The 16341-nt window shown below is 40.6% G+C and overlaps 1 protein-coding gene across 1 annotated transcript in view; it reads left to right on the forward strand.

Annotated features, from left to right (window-relative positions):
• CPLX1 (complexin 1) overlaps positions 1-10279 on the forward strand; it is a 244869-nt gene extending 234590 nt beyond the window's left edge. The window contains exon 4 of the mRNA XM_029602645.1: positions 8979-10279. Coding sequence (XP_029458505.1) covers positions 8979-9176 — 198 coding nt within the window. The 3' untranslated portion in view covers positions 9177-10279. The remainder of the gene's footprint in view (positions 1-8978) is intronic.
• Positions 10280-16341: the final 6062 nt, after the last annotated feature.

Here is a 16341-nt window from a genome sequence, read left to right on the forward strand (position 1 = left end):
GCTGTAATGGCCTTGGGTGACCAGAGAGAGGGATTGGAGCCCTTGCGGGTCATGGCAATAAGGGGTGCGGTCAGAGTGGAGTAGTGAGGGATGAAGGAACGGTAATAATTGGCAAAGCCAAGAAATCTTTGTAGAGACCTTGGGCTGAGGCCAAACCCGGATACTTTTTAGCTTCTGAGGGTCCATACAGAAGCCTTGACTTGAGAGGTTGTATCCAAGGAAGGGTATGGTCTCTTGCTCAAAGGAACATTTTTCAAGCTTAGCGTAGAGCTGGTTTTCTCGGAGATGCTGGAGAACGCAGGCGACGTCCTGACGATGGCTTTGCAGATCTTTGGAAAAAATTAGGATGTCGTCGAGATACACTACAAAGCTTGGTACAACATGTCTCTGAAGATCTCATTCATTAAGTTCTGGAAGATTGCTGGTGCATTGCAAAGGCCAAACAGCATCACGAGATATTCATAGTGACCATCTCTCATATTAAAAGCTGTCTTCCATTCATCTCCCTCGCAAATAAGAACCAGGTTATACGCTCCTCTGAGGTCTAGTTTAGAAAAAATCTTCGCCCCTTGGAGTCTTTCGAAGAGCTTGGAAATGAGGGGAAAGAGGGTAACGGTCCTTCTGAGTGATCTCATTCATACCCCGGTAGTGGATGCAGGGATGGAGCGAACCGTCTTTCTTCCTAACAAAAAAAAAAAAAAAAAAAACCCACTCCTGCGGGAGACTTGGAGGCCAGGATGAACCCTTTGGCCAGGTTCTCTCGGATGTAATCTGACATGGCCTGCATCTTGGTGAGGGGCAGCGGGTAAATCCTGCCCCGAGGAGGCTCTGTGTTGGGAAGTAAGTTGATGGCGCAATCATAGGTTCTGTGCGGAGGCAGGGTGTCAGCGGCCTTCTTGGAGAAGACATCAGCAAAAGCTGAATATTGAGGAACTCGTTGCCAAGACTGTTAGTGGTGGCTGGAGGTGAAGCTTAAGTACTCCGGGCCAGTGATGTCATCAGCCGGGGATGATCCAGGAGTTCCCGCCATTGGCCCTTTAAAGAGCGGACAGATGGCGTGTGCCTAGAGAGGCCCAGGATCGAAACGCTGGTTGGCGGCATCCCAGCCGCCACGTGGAGTGCAGGGATTCAGATGAAACGCGGCGGCAGCTTCTGACCACCGCCGTGAGAATACCGGGGGGTAGAGAACCAGGCATGACATGATGTGAGTTGAGCCTACCACGGACGGCTGCAGCCGGCAGTCATAACAGTAATTTTTCCTAAGGTAACAATCAAAGCTGTATTTTTATGCAGGATATCTTTTCTTTTGTTTTGAGGTCATCCTTGAATGTTTTTACTTATTTTATATTTTGTATCTGTTGTATCTAATTATGTATGTTTTTTTGTAAATTGCCTAGAGTCTTGGCACAAATTTTAATAAAGATAAAAAAAATATATATTGCTGTTCGATTAATTATGAATGCAAACCTCATAGGTAAAAACTGCACAGAGTTAGCACCTGTGTAGGCAGTTAGATTGATGCTGCTATATGCTTGACAGAGAATATGTAAAAGGGTGGATTTAAGTTTGAAATTAAAGTTCAGAGAAATGCATTTACAAGAATAATCAATATAGTGAACCATAGATCTCTGGGATATTATCATTAAAATCTTGCATCTCAAGAGCTTTGAAGTAGAGACTTGCATCTGAAAAACAAGTACCCAAATACAAGGTTTGAATCAATATTTAAGTAATGGGTAGGAGAATATTTTGACAATATAATTTAAATAGATATGCAAGACAAGGACATGTAATGACCTCAGCCCATCTATTTCTTCTGAACATCACTCATTTATGCCAGGAAAAAAAAAACCAGAAGTGCTGTGGAAGAATAAAGAGCAAATTTGGATGCTGTTGGCTTGCATATAACAAGCCACATAAGAGAGGCTTTTGAGGCTACCCTAACCTCAAAAAGTAAGTGCTTTCAAAAGACAGAACTTTTTAAAGCGCTTTGAAAGCAAAATTACAATGTAGGGCACTGTGAATAATTATGTGCAAATTGTTATAGCAGCATCAAACGGTATGTGCTGCACTGTGACAGATCAGTTCTGCTTCAGCATTATCTCATGAAACGGGAAACCTAAAATAAATGCAAGTTAAAACAGTTTATTTGGGATAGGTACCTTTATAAAATATTTTAAAAATTGCTGTACACCAAATCTTTTGGGGAGGAGACATCATTTAAAGTGTTTATTATATGATGGACAATTGGTGAGGATGGTTTAACAGTTCATATCTGATATAGACTGTGGTAAAGAAATATTTTCCAACAAAGCATACAGTTAGGAGTCAATTCTCCCAGTTTGAGGCCATAAAGGAGGCATGGCAAATAAAAGAGGACAAGGCGATAGCCATCCTCTGTATAAAATGTGGGAAGAAAAGTTATTCAGGTAAAGGCCTGTTTCCTCTTTGTGGCAGAAAGTTCTTAATGGGAGGTTGATTGAATCCTCTTAAGAATCTGACTCCCAAGACTGAAAATAAACAGGGCCCCAGGATTTCTTGAAGTCTGATTCCTTTGGGAAGAGGCTCTAAGGATGCCTGAGAAAGCACTAACCCTGTATAGCTGGACCCCCATTTGGGTTGTGTTTAGCCATATCCAGGGGTGCTATGGGTCCGGGTCCAGTCCGGATGGGAAGAAAAAGTTATCTTTCGGGGCCCCTGGTGCTGTCAATCACAATTTCAGCCACAAACTCAAGCTCTAGTTCTAGGATTTCCAGAAGGTGGTAAATTGTCCAGAAAAGGAGCAAGGAAGCCAGAACCAATCAAAGGGGTAGAAAGCAAACTTCAGACCAGTGTCTATTCATTCGGCTCTTGGACTGGGGTTGTAGGAAAAAACTGACAGGAGTCCAAAAGTGGTGTTCAAAATAAAGTTTACTGTAACTTAAAGAAAAGTATTAAGGCCAAAATCACAAAAATAAAAATCTGCATCAAACAAATCACCAGAACAAAACAGATAATTTCCTTGTCCATTCTCTCTCCCTGATCTTGCACCTTCATCCATAGAAAATATATCCTCACCAGTGAGGATGGGATAACTAGAATATAGCGCCAGCATAAAACTGGTCAGAAGGAAAAATATCTCAAACAGCAGCACTATAATCCCAACTGGGTCAAAAACTATTAAACTGTAATCCTATTGAAAAATCTTCCAGTCTCTTGAGTTTTTGTCCAAAATGTCTTGGTCCTTCTCTTCACCCAAACTCTTAACTGGTCGCCTGGGCAAAAATATATTTGATCCAGTCCTTTAGGATACTAGAGGTATGCTCTTCCTTCTGGCACTGGTCAATCAATCCTAAAATCTTCTCAAAATCTCTTTTTTTTTTTTTTTGGTTAAATAGTTTTTTATTGAGCATACAAGAAAATACAGAGCCTCCAGGCTGTGTGTACACTGCCACAACCCGGGAACAAATACAGGTAACAGCCAAACTTAAGCTCATTTATAAACAGACACATTATCACCCCCTCCTTACAGTCTCCTCTATAACTAGTGTACGCCATCTGGGACTGGCATATTCAAAACAGCTGGATAAACAAACAATAACAACAATACCAGCCCCCCAGACTGCTAACTCCAGAAGAAGGACCGTCCCCCTATGCCTTACATGCCTAGCTTCTTCCAAAACCCTCCCCCCATCCTTCCCTCCCCCCCCCCCTCAACCCAAAGACCACGTCGATTGTATTATTGAGTCATTACTTTTAGCATCTGCGGGCAAGCAGGCAGGTCTGTACCCACTACGGTCCATCATTTAGCACCAAACTTCTGGAACGATGTGGCAGAGCTTGGAGATAAGCGTCCCAGATCTGCAGGAACCGACGACGTCGTTGCGGACAGGCTCTAGAGTCCAAATTATCCATTTGCATCATGCGATGGAGATGAATCCGCCAAGCCCAGATCGATGGGGGCTCCGACTCCCTCCAGTTAAGTAATATAACCTTCTTCCCCACCGCAGCTGCTTTTCTCAAAAACAGACGAGCACCCACGTCCCGTACAAGCGGGTGTGGGATGCAATCAAATAAACACATATAAGGAGAAAGAGGGAGGTTAATATGCAATAATCGTCGTAAATAACTCAGAATCTTACCCCAATAATTTTGCATATAAGGACATGTCCAAAATACATGAGACATAGTTCCCAAGGCCACGGCACAACGCGGACATGTCGCTACAGAGGTTATCTTGATCTGAAATGCCCTTTGAGGTGTCACATATGCCCTATGCAAGAATTTAAACTGCATTTCCCGATAATACATATTTCCAGTGACTCTGGTTACATTCTTCATACAAGCCTTAAATGCTGCCATAGGTATGGTGAAATCGCCATCCCGCCCCCAGCGCTCCACAGAGGTGTGACATGCATCAGGGACATGACCCTTAAGTAATTCCTGATAGAACCGGGAAAGAGGGATCCCTTGCTTGCTTTCAAAGTGAAAAATTTGATTTAGCGCTTGATAGTTAGCAGGCAGTTTAGTGGAATGCTCCAGAGAATGGACATAATGACGGACCTGCAGATAGCTAAATAGCTGAGTATGGGATAGCTCATACAAAGCCTGTAGATCCGCAAATGAAAGTAACTCACCTCCGGGGTCTACGATATGGCCCACTTGCGCTATACCTTTCAATTCCCACTCCCGAAATCCACTAGAGTGGGTTCCTGGTATAAAGTCGGGGTTCCCCATTAGGGGTAGGAAAAATGCACATTGTGCGGGGATGCGCAGGTGTGCAGTCAAAAATCGCCAAGCATCTCTGATCGGGCTGATTAGCCAGTGCTGTGATAAAACCCTGGGGAGCGTCTGACGCGGACACATGAGGACAAACTTGAGATCAAAGGGAGCAACTAATGTGCTTTCCGCGAGGTAACTTACCGCCGTCGATTCTCCCAGCATCCAGTCTCTGACCAATCTTAAGTTGGCGGCTATATTATAGCGTAGAAGATCCGGAACTCCCATTCCTCCAAGTCCCCACTTTAACTTGAGCCACGACAAGGGGATGCGAGCCTTCCTCCCCCGCCAAAAAAAAACGCGTAGGAGAGTGTCGATGGCCTTTAAATCGCTGCGTCTAAGGGATAGCGGGAAGTTCTGCAGTATGTACAGCCATTTGGGCAAAAGGATCATTTTAAACAAATTTACCCGTCCCCCAGAGATAATGGAAGCTCCCCCCAGTGCATCAATTTGTCGCGCGTAGTCCTGAGGAGGCCCGAGATATTAAGTGAATAGATGGCTGCAAGGTCATTAGACAGAAGGATCCCCAGATATTTTATCGATCGCGTAGCCCATTGTAAAGGAAAGGGGCCGTTCCATCGTTCCTGAAGCACCAAAGGAAACGCTAGAGCCTCAGATTTGTCTCTTTCCTCAAAAATCTACACAGGATACCGAAACATCATTGTGAAAAAAATTCCTTTGAAACAATTACAAAGTATTCTTTCTTGCGGACTGTGGTTCACCTGTATCCCCTTTTTAATGAAGGTGTCATCTATGTGATTCATCTGCAATTCACAAAGTATCATTCTTGAAGTCTAGATCTATTGCAAGTGTTTTATTGTTTCATTACAACCACTCTGTATATATTTTGACAATGTTTTATGTGGATAATTATACATACTATATACTATACATACTATAAATGCATAACACTAAAGAGACTTTGGAAGTGGTATGAATGTGGAATGATTGATTAGGGCAGATGATAAGTATATGTGTATGTTATTGTGCCAATTTTATCTTTTGAATAGTTTTGATATTCTTTGCCATTATGTAATAAAGCTTGCAACATTAAGCATCTTTCAAATCATTTAAAACATTAGTGGTGTTACTTACCCTATTTTAGGGTTCTCTGACAGATATACCATTTTAGATATCCACATATCATTTTTATTTAACACCTAGATCCAATATATTTCTTTCCTGCAAACAATATCTGTGATTATTCATCTAGATTCAATATGGGGTAGATTTTAAAAACATACGTGTGTGCGTCCATGCGCAATTTTATAACATGTGCGTGCTGGCATGGTGCGCGTAAGGAGGAGTTGAAAAATTCTATTTTCATGCGGCAACACATCGCAGCCTTCCCCAGTTCCCTCCCAGTCCGCTCCAATTAAGGAGCGGACTGGGAGGGAACTTCCCTACCTTCCTGCCCATTCTCTCTCCCTCTTCCCCTATCCTTCTGACCCTTTCAAAGGCCCTACCTTTTTTTTTTCCTTTGTTTTAGAACTTACGCCAGCTCCTGAGCTGGCGTAAGTTGTGTGCACCGGCAGCCTGCCAGCGCCCGAAACCCCAGTACAGAGGCAAATGGCTGCTGTGCTGCCCGCCTCCAGCTCCGTCCCACCCCCCTGGACGCCCCTTGCCGCCCCCCTGGACCGCCCCTTTTCTTCAGCCTTTTCTTGTATGCATTATGAGGGTTATGCATACGGCCGGGCCCCTTCTAAAATGTGCACAGTGCGCACAAGGCCCAGTCACACAATAACCCCTGTTTTTTTACGCCCGCCAGCCATGTAAAATCGGGCTGTATGTGCACTGAAAGTGCCATTCAAACAAATAGCACAGGCTTCTCAAAGAAAAATATGAAATAAAAAAAAAGCATTTAATATAAGTTTGTTCAATATTTTCTGCATTTAAGTGAGTTCTTTTCCACAAATTAATGATGAGTGTATTGCATTTTAAAGGATTAGCCCTCTGGCTGAAATATTGCATGAAATGGCAAAGTTCAATGGGGTTTCCATTTTTTAGTTTACATTCCACAGGGAAAGAAGAGGCGTCTCCCAAATAACTTTTATGTTTTGTGGCCTATCCACACCAGGTTTTCAGGATATCCGAGTAGATCCACACGCATGCACAAAATATGGACCCATGCATGTCGCAGAAAGTAGGCTCCTTTATTTCTGGGTGCAACTGCTTGTTTCTCAATTGTATGTTTTTCTGCATGGGCCCAGAATCTCAGTTTATAGGCTAATGACAATTTCCTATATCCCAAGTCTGATAATATTTGTGTTGCTGTACCAAAAACAAAAAACCCCCTAAAATCTTTCGAACTTTCCGAGCTTACTTTCACTTTGAAACTTGCTGCGGGTACGAAGTATGTCTGTTCACTTCCACCTGCTTTTTCAGAGGTTAGCCTTTTGCTTGAAAAGTATGCACCTGGATTGCTTTCCCTCCTTTTACCAAACTGCCCCCCCCCCCCAGGAATGCCTTTTCTCAATGTGGCTAAAAGGCTGTGCATTGAAGAGTAGATCATTTTCGTATTTGCCAATTTACCTAGCTGAAAAGCTTTATATTCTTGGAAATTGTTCTGTATGAGAGAGTTTGGAATTCTTATAAATGATGTACTTATTTCTGGGTATGATACCTATTCTGACTTACAGGTTTTCTTTAGAAAAGACAAAGGATTCTTTTGTTTCTTGTTGAAAACAGAGAGCTAGCTAACATTCAGGTAATACAGTATGTCCAACATACTCTTTCAATAGCATTCTAGCTCAGGTATGTGTATGAAAACAAAACTTATTTTTGGAAACTTCCTATGAGTCAGATGCACTAAGCATTTTTCCCATTGAATCCCCCCTTCAGACATCTGCCCATATATTAGCTATATTATAGTCTGTAGATGTGAATTGCTATATGCATAGAGATTTAATGGAATCCAAGTATGTTATGTAGAGTTGACAACTGGCTTCATTTCTTCAGAACAGGCTGATCCAGTCTTAGATTCATCCCACTTGCAAATAAGGAACTTGTAGACCTACTTTTCTAAGGGAAATAGGAACTATTAGGTTGATTTTCAAAAAAGGTTTGCTCAGCTAACAAATTAGCCAGATAAACCCCATGTTTTAAATATGATTCCCCTCTCAACTGTTAAATTTTACCTGGATAAAATCATTACCCAGGTTCAACTTAACCAGCTAAAAGGAGGTTAAACTGGGGGCCTTCCATTGGTAGGGCTTCATTTTAGTGAGGTAGCACTGACCTTGAGCGCCTCATAGCTAAACTTACCCAGCTAAATCTGCCTGTGGTCAAGGGTTGTCCTGTGGTTGCTGTTATAGTCATAGGGCTGAATCACACTGGGTATGCATACTAACCTATGTGAAAAATTTATCATGGAAAGCCAAAAAGTACAAAAAATTGATATTACAGAATCCATGATTAGAACAAAGAACCAATACTAACAGAGAACTATATGGTTTGTTATAGAATGGTCTTTATTTCCTCACAGTAGGATTTATGTGGCTTAAAACCCTAGGAGTATATTTTCAAATGTATGTGCGGGCGTACATGTGCACGCGCTACCCGGCATGCGCACATGTATGCGTGATTTTATAACATGTGCGCAGGGTGCACAATTGTGCACCCTGCACGCACCAACGTCCGCGGGCTTCCGTCGTTCCCTTCCCCCTAAACTAACCTTCCTACCCCTTCCCCTAACCCCTCTCCCAATTATTTTAACTTACTTTTTATGCCTGCTTCGGGCAGGTGCAAGCTGCATGTGCCGGCAGCCTGCTGGCATGTGATCTACCGGTAACTGGCCGCTGTGCCGGAGGCCTCTGGCCCACTCTGCCCCACCCCCAGACTGCCCCTTTTGTAAAGCCCCGGGACTTAGATGCGTCCCGGGGCTTTACGCGTGTCGCCGGGCCTTTATAAAATAGGGCCGGCACGCGTGGGGCTTTGAAACTCAGCCGCCTATTGAATTGTGTGGGACAGAATATTTGCACAATTTTTCTTCCCTGGACTTTGGACAGTTTATTTTAGTTAGCCAAGTAAGGTTGCCTAGCTAACTTTAACCAGATATATTCAGCAGCCATCTTTGCTAGGTAAATCCCACTGAATATCCTGGTTAAAGATAATATGGTAACTTTATCAGACTAGCTTCCCTCTTACTGCACTGCTGTATATGATCCTCTGTATTCCAAGTATGTGATGAAATAAATTGTCTATTTCTTAATTGTCCACAGTATGGGATAAAGAAGAAAGAAGAGAAGGAAGCTGAGGCGCAGGCTGCAATGGAAGCAGGGTCTGAAGGGAGTTTGACACGTCCAAAGAAGGCCATACCAGCCGGCTGTGGAGATGAAGAAGAGGAGGAGGAAGAGAGCATCCTAGACACAGTCATTAAATATCTACCTGGTCCTCTTCAAGATATGTTCAAGAAGTAAATTAAAGATGATCCTTAGACTGTTTTGACCATGAACAGCAAAGCAATGAAATTCTCATTTTAAAATGGGAAATTACAATATTGACACATACCACCCATACTTCATCCAAATTTCATGTATTCATTTTGTACAAACACATATAGTAGATGTCTATGCATAAATGTAAGAATTACACTCTGCAGTCTACACATTTATTATTATAAGCCATAGTACGCTGCATTTTAATTAAAGCAATTATTCTGTATACAGTATTTAAAAGAAACCACCTCATGTTTGTTTTCATTACAAAGCAGGAAGTAGTATTCACTTAGAGTTAGTGATTTTTTATGATTGGTAACCATGGTTGCAGATTTACTTAATAGCTTTTCCATGTCTATTCCATTTCAAATCATCAGAAAAAATAATATACTATATGAGTTCATAACCTACATGAATAAGAGATTATTTGGAATGTAAACCATGTAAAAATTCATTTTTCCAGCACTGTTTTCAGTGTGATACAAAGAGCACAGCAAAATGTTGCAGAAATGAATCAAGGGTCATGTTACTTTGAAAAAGACTTATACAATTAACTATAAGAACATGAACTCAATCAGAATCACACAATGTCTGGAAATTCAGATTTAAATAATATCTTCCAAAATCTTGAATGTACAGGACAGTATTTTAACAAAAAACATAAATCATCAAGAATGAGTTCTACTGAGGCCATCGTGAGGAAAGGCAGTGGGATAGTGTCTCTAGTTTTGTACCTTGTACTTTGATGTACAGTAACTAGAAATATTTTATTTTCAAGCTTTTCATTTGAAAGAAATTCTATTTATAACAAAGTGTTGCTTAAGTCAACATGATAATGTCCTATACTGGATTGGCATCCAATTTAGTCTTACAAATTTGTAAAGGAATGAGGCAACAGCTGTACCTTTTAAGCAACGTAAGGCCAAAAATAGCTCCTGATTGTCTAGGAAAATTTTAGGATGATCAATTGCCTGTGAAACTAAAACATTCACTTTATGTAGCAAGTATATTGTGTTTATTTATTTTTTTTTTAATTCTGCCTTTAGTTACATTTCAAAGTGGATTACATTCAGGTGTGGTAGGTATTTCCCTATTCCCAGAGGGCTTTCAATCAGGAAGGATAACTTTCAAGCAAATGCCCGCAGTGATATATCTCTGCTTATATAGCTGTGAGCAGATGTAGACAAGTATTTTATAACCCACTTGTATTATATATGTACATTTTATAAAATTGCGTATCTCTGTCCCACAACATACTTGCATATGTAGGCTTACGAGCAAATACATACAATATATTGAAACCATGTATATCAATGCATTGAATACATGTACTTTTTCTACTTATTTTAAATATGCCTGCATATATTTTACACATGAAAATAAAGTTGACTTACTCGCGTAAGTCCAATTTACATGTATAAATTGGCCAATTTTAAAACAGGAATGAATCAAGGAAATTAACCAGCTTACTAATTAGCCCAGTCCTTCTCAAAGTCATCGAGACCTTCCTGGTTCTTCAGCCTGAGCTCCCCCCAGTTCACCCAGACCTCCTACTAGTCAATACTACACAATAAACACATTTAATATCACTTACACCAGATAATTAGCAGGTGTAAAAATACACATGTAAGTTGGCAAATGTATACATGTAAGTGCCTTTTAAACTAGCAACTTAACACGCACAAGTGTTGGTCTCATCCCAAATGCCCCTAGACCGATCTTTTTTTTGGCAAGTATATATGCACACACAAGTGAAAATATGCACATATTTTTAACTTTTATAAAATATGGAATATACAAGTAGAGGATACTTACACATTTCTATACTAAGTTTTACATGTGTAACATTTTGAAAATTCACCCCAACATTTGCAGGTGAGGCAATTAAGTGCGAAGGAATGCCCAAGGTCTCAAGAAGTATCAACCAGATTAGAACTCTGGCTTCCCTGGTTTTCAGCCTGCAGCTCTAACCACTAAATCATTCCTCCACTCATCAAATAGGGCTTAAAATACAATATAGGCTCTAGTTCATTAAACATTTTTCTTATAAGCACAGGAATACAGAAAATGAATCAGGCTTTTAATTTAGAAACTCAGTCATGTTAGTGCTATGAGGTTGGTACAGAGGATCAGGTTTATCAAGGGTTTTCTCCCATTCTGTGCTTAGGAAAATAGCTTCAGGAAATCGAGAGTCAAGAGTACAACTCCAGATTGGAACTTGATAATATTTTTCACATTCAAATAAAATGTCACCATATGTTCTCTATAATTTATTTTAAATAAAATATACCTCTCTATGAAACTAATGACCAATTCTAATCTTTAAATGGCAACTTGATACTACAGCAGTGTTCAATAACTAGTCATTTCACATCAAAATTATCCTGTCCAATCTATCCAATAAATGTTCTATTATCCAGCATTCATGCAGAATATGGCGTGCTGGTTAATCAAATATGCCAGTTATCTGACAGCTTTCTGCTTTTTCTCTGATTCTTTCATTCTCAGGCATAAACAGGGATCAGGAGGGAAGGGGTGAGGTTGGAGGAGGAGGAGAAGAGTCAATCTGCTCCCTAATCCAGCCCCTCATTACCCTATCCTCCCCTGCTTTCACTTGCAGGAAATAGGAGGGGGAGGCTGGAATGAACATAGCAAAGCAGAGAAAAGCTACTCTGGTTCCCCTAATCCAACCTCTCCCCTCCTGCCAAGGTGCAATCTGAGTGAAATGCTGATTAACAAAGCATTCCAGATGGTAAAATGCAGGATAAGCTAGCTTTTACTTACTTCCTTATTAAAATATAAAAAATATAAACAAACATTCAAATTGCAGTCCCTTTGCTTTTCTTGTTACCACAAAAGCAATTTTAGCTCCTTTCAAATTCTATCAACATAGTTGAATACTCATGCAACAGTATCATTCTAACATATCTTATAAAAGACAATCCAAGAAATCCACCAAATCAAATGACAATAAATATATACCAAATATGGCCTTCAAGAAGTTAGGCACATGATCTTCATTTGGATAGGACATGATATTCATTTGGATAGGACTAAAACAACACTTCAGCTATTTGAATAGAAATGATTTTAGAGAGAAACCTCACCCCAGTTTTAAAGGGCCCCCCATAACAGTGATATAAATAGTAAACTGCCTGATTACTGAGACTGTCTCTCTCTCTTATGCAGTCCTATTGCAGGATAGGAATTTGTTTTGCCAGCTGTGTTCATAGTTAGCCAGTGGTCAAGCCAAAAACTATAATACATCATAAGATAAAAGAGGTTATGATACCATATATACAGTGGAAATCCACACGTTGACAGTTAAAGTAATATGCTGCTTAATTGTACTCAGCAGCACTGTCACATAGCTTGCATGTAATATGTATCATTACTACATCAAAGTATTCAAACAAAAAGGTTCTGAAATATAATTGCTACATTAGGTAAAAAGCCTGGCACATATCATAAAAGTTCAATTGCCTGTTAAATTTCGGTGTTACATATAGGGACTTATTTACTATAATGCATTAAAGCACACAATAATGCATGTTGTAACACACATTTTTGTTGCATGTTTAACATACGATTCACCAAAGGGACAGTAATCAAACGACTCACACTGGAGTAAATCCATGGAGTTTGCTCCAATAATCAAAGCAAAACTATGTGGGTAGTTTTGCTTTATTGCCCCTGGAGAAATAACTGCAGATATTTCCACCTGCTTTTTCTTCTGTAGGTACTGTTTCCGTGCAATACAACAAACTGGGCCTAATTTTCAAAAGCATTTCCACTCTTAAAGCTGGGTGTTACATGTAAAAGTGCACTTTATCCATGTGAGTGGGCTTTTGAAAATTGCTACATGTATGTCATTGAATTATCCATAGGTTTTACCCGTGGAAAGTGCACTTAACGCGGGTGAATGGGTTTGGAACATTACTACTATAGTATGTTACATTTACATGCATAACTCCTTTGAAAATTCACCTGATAGGTTTGAAAATCCAAAACCACATGCACTGTTTACTCCCCCAACCTAACCTCACCTTATACCATCTTAAATTCCTTGGTGGTATATGGGTTGAATGAAGCACATTTTTTTACCTACATAGAGGGTGGACAATTTGTAAAAAGCCTATTTTTATGCAGGTACAATGCTGCTTTACCCATAGAAATGGTTTTGAAACTGCTATCTATAAGATCTTCAGCAAACAGCATGTTACTGCTGCAACAATACATCTAAAACACATTACTGCGGGCTTTTACACAAACTAAAACTCTAGAGATGTAAAAGTGTTAACAGTGGCATAAAAATGGATTTTTGCATTAATGCAATCTATGCCATATTTAAATGAGTTGTTTAGCATAATTTGTATATTAAATCAGATTTTTTATATTTTAACACAAACATTTTGCATTAATGGAAAAATATATTAGCATTAATGCAAACATGTTAATGCATATTACTGCCGCTTTAATGCACATTAAGCAGAAACACAGGCATTTAGGGGCGGATTTTAAAAGCCTTAAATGCGTAGGGGGGTTACGCACTCCAGGCCTATTTTAAAAAGGCCCGGGAGAAGCACGTAAATCCCCGGGACGCGTGTAAGTTCCGGGGCTTGCAAAAAGGGGCGATCCGGGGATGGGGCGGGGCTAGAGGCCTCCGACACAGCGGCCATTACCACTGAGTCAGAGGATCGCATGCCAGCAGGCGTAAAAGGTAAGACCAGGGTTGGAGGAGTTAGAGCAGGGCTGGGGGGGGGAAGGTTAGGAGAAGGGGTGGGAAGGTCAGGCTAGTTATAAAATCGGGTGTACATGTGTGCGCGCCGGGTAGCACGTGCACACATGCGCGCCGGGTAGCACGTGCACACGTACGCCCACACGCACCCTTTTAAAATCTACCCCTTAATATTCATTAACACCCTTGTTAGTAGTAACACAGTTTATTAAATGGGTATCATGGGAGCATTTTTCAAAGCTGTGTAGGAAAGGGCAGGGTCTACAGGTACTTTTAGCTGTGGATTTAGTGCCAGTTCTCAAAGGGAAAGTTGAACATCGTTCCCTATTCAAGTTACCCAGGTTAAAAGGAGCTTCAGAGATTTGCACTTACTTTTTCTGTAGGTACATGCTTCAGCCAAAACACCACATATAGTTTTAGAAATGCAAATTTATGCTTATTGTTGCCTCCCCTGGCCTAATCCCATTTCTAGGAATGACTCCACAAAAATGTGGGCAAAATTAAGCACTTTATAGAACAATGCATCTACTTTTTTCCCATGTAAGAGTGGGCAAATAGCCCTTACACCTGGGTAAATTGCCATTTAATAGCTAAATTGCTTTTGAAAACTTCCCTTTCTATCTATACACACACATATTTGTGCAAAAATACATACAATCCTAGCTGTTTTGCAGCCTCTTGCTGATATACTTGTGTTGTCATAGTCAAGGGAGTCTGTTACTTACCTATGGCAACTTTTGGTAACTCTAATCGATGGATTAACAGACATTAAAAACCAACAGCATTGCATGTACAGTGTTAGCATCTCTTTTTAATGTATTTCAAAAATTTGAAAAACACCATTGATTTGATGTGGGCATCTCTTGGGTGCTGAACTGCAGGACAAAGTCCTATAATAACCCTCTATGCTTTTAGGCCATTCTTGTTTTCTAATAGCTATGTTAATTATTGTCCAGTATAAGCTTAGTATTATTATTATCATGATTTGTATACCGCATATCAGAACTTTACAGTTGTGTACAGAGACATACATGAGTACATTTTCAAAGGGATTATGAGCAGAAAATTAGCATATACGCACTTACATAGCTTGTACGTGTATATATGCAATTTTATAAACATCAAAAGTTCACTCATATTTCCAGTCTCACGCACATACTTTACACCTGCTAATTAACCAGCACAATTGATATCTGACTTGTCTGTTGTCTGCTTTTTCTAAATGAGAGGTCTGGGTAAAATAGGAGGATCTCAGTGAACTGGAAATGGACTGGTTGAATTGGTGAAGCTTTCGGTAAATTGATGATTTCAAATATGCACATGTATTTTAAAACATACCTACATCCACATGTAATTCAGGGTTTTATACGTACAAGTTATAAGATAGATTTTAAGACCTGCACACGGGCGCCGATGTGCATGCGGTTGCCGATGCGAGCACATGGACGCGCCGATTTTATAATATGCTCACATAAACCAGGCATTTTATAAAATCAGGTATCTGCGCACACGATTTTACATCAACACATGCATGTGCGCGGGAATCCTGTCTCCATCGCGCAAGGGGGAAGAATTTTAGTAGGGACGTGCAGCAACACGATAGGCCCAATTCCTAGTTCCCTCCCAGTTCAACCCTGTAAAGTAGCGAACTTCCTAAACCCCCTACCTAACCTGCCACCCTTTTATCCTACCAGCCCTGACCCCTAAAATCCCGCTGATTACCCTAGATTTTTTTTGTTTTAAAACTTACCCGCAGTCCGTAGCAACAGCAGGTTCCATGGTTGTTGGATCCCGGCGTGTGCTTGTGTGGTGATGGTGCTGTCCCGGCCCACCCATGCCCCGCCCAGATCCTGCCCCCAGCCCACCCCCTTTTTTTTTTACAAATCCTTGTCAATGCACATACCGGGAGATACGCACATGGCTGTGGGCCTCTGAAAATCCGCACGGTCCAGCCATGCGTGTATCTTCAGGATTCGCCGCACGTGGGGCTTTAAAAATTAGCCCTTATATTTTTTGCACATAAAATATATGCATGTATGTTTCTAAAATAGGTAGAGAAAATATGTGCTTTCCATGAATGGAAAATATTAGTGTGTATGCTGGGAGGCGAATTTACACTTATTTTATAATCTGCGCAGACCAGATTCGTGCAGTTTTTAAAATATTATAGTAGATGTCCGTGTGCCCATATTTGTGATTATAAGGAGCCACGTGGAATTTGGAAGTTCTCCTTAAGGAGTAGTTTTCAAAGGCACTTGCATGCTTTAAATTTAGTTTGCTGCATATAAGTGGCTCTCTTTAATTCTCCCTGTATAGGATTCTCCCACAACATCCACCTCCAATCTCTAACCATTTCCCTCCCACAGCATCCTCCTCCCTGCTTCTTTGCTCTCCCCACACCTCTTGCCA

This window comes from Rhinatrema bivittatum, chromosome 1 (genome assembly GCF_901001135.1).
Source record: "Rhinatrema bivittatum chromosome 1, aRhiBiv1.1, whole genome shotgun sequence".
In the NCBI taxonomy this organism is placed as follows: domain Eukaryota; kingdom Metazoa; phylum Chordata; class Amphibia; order Gymnophiona; family Rhinatrematidae; genus Rhinatrema; species Rhinatrema bivittatum.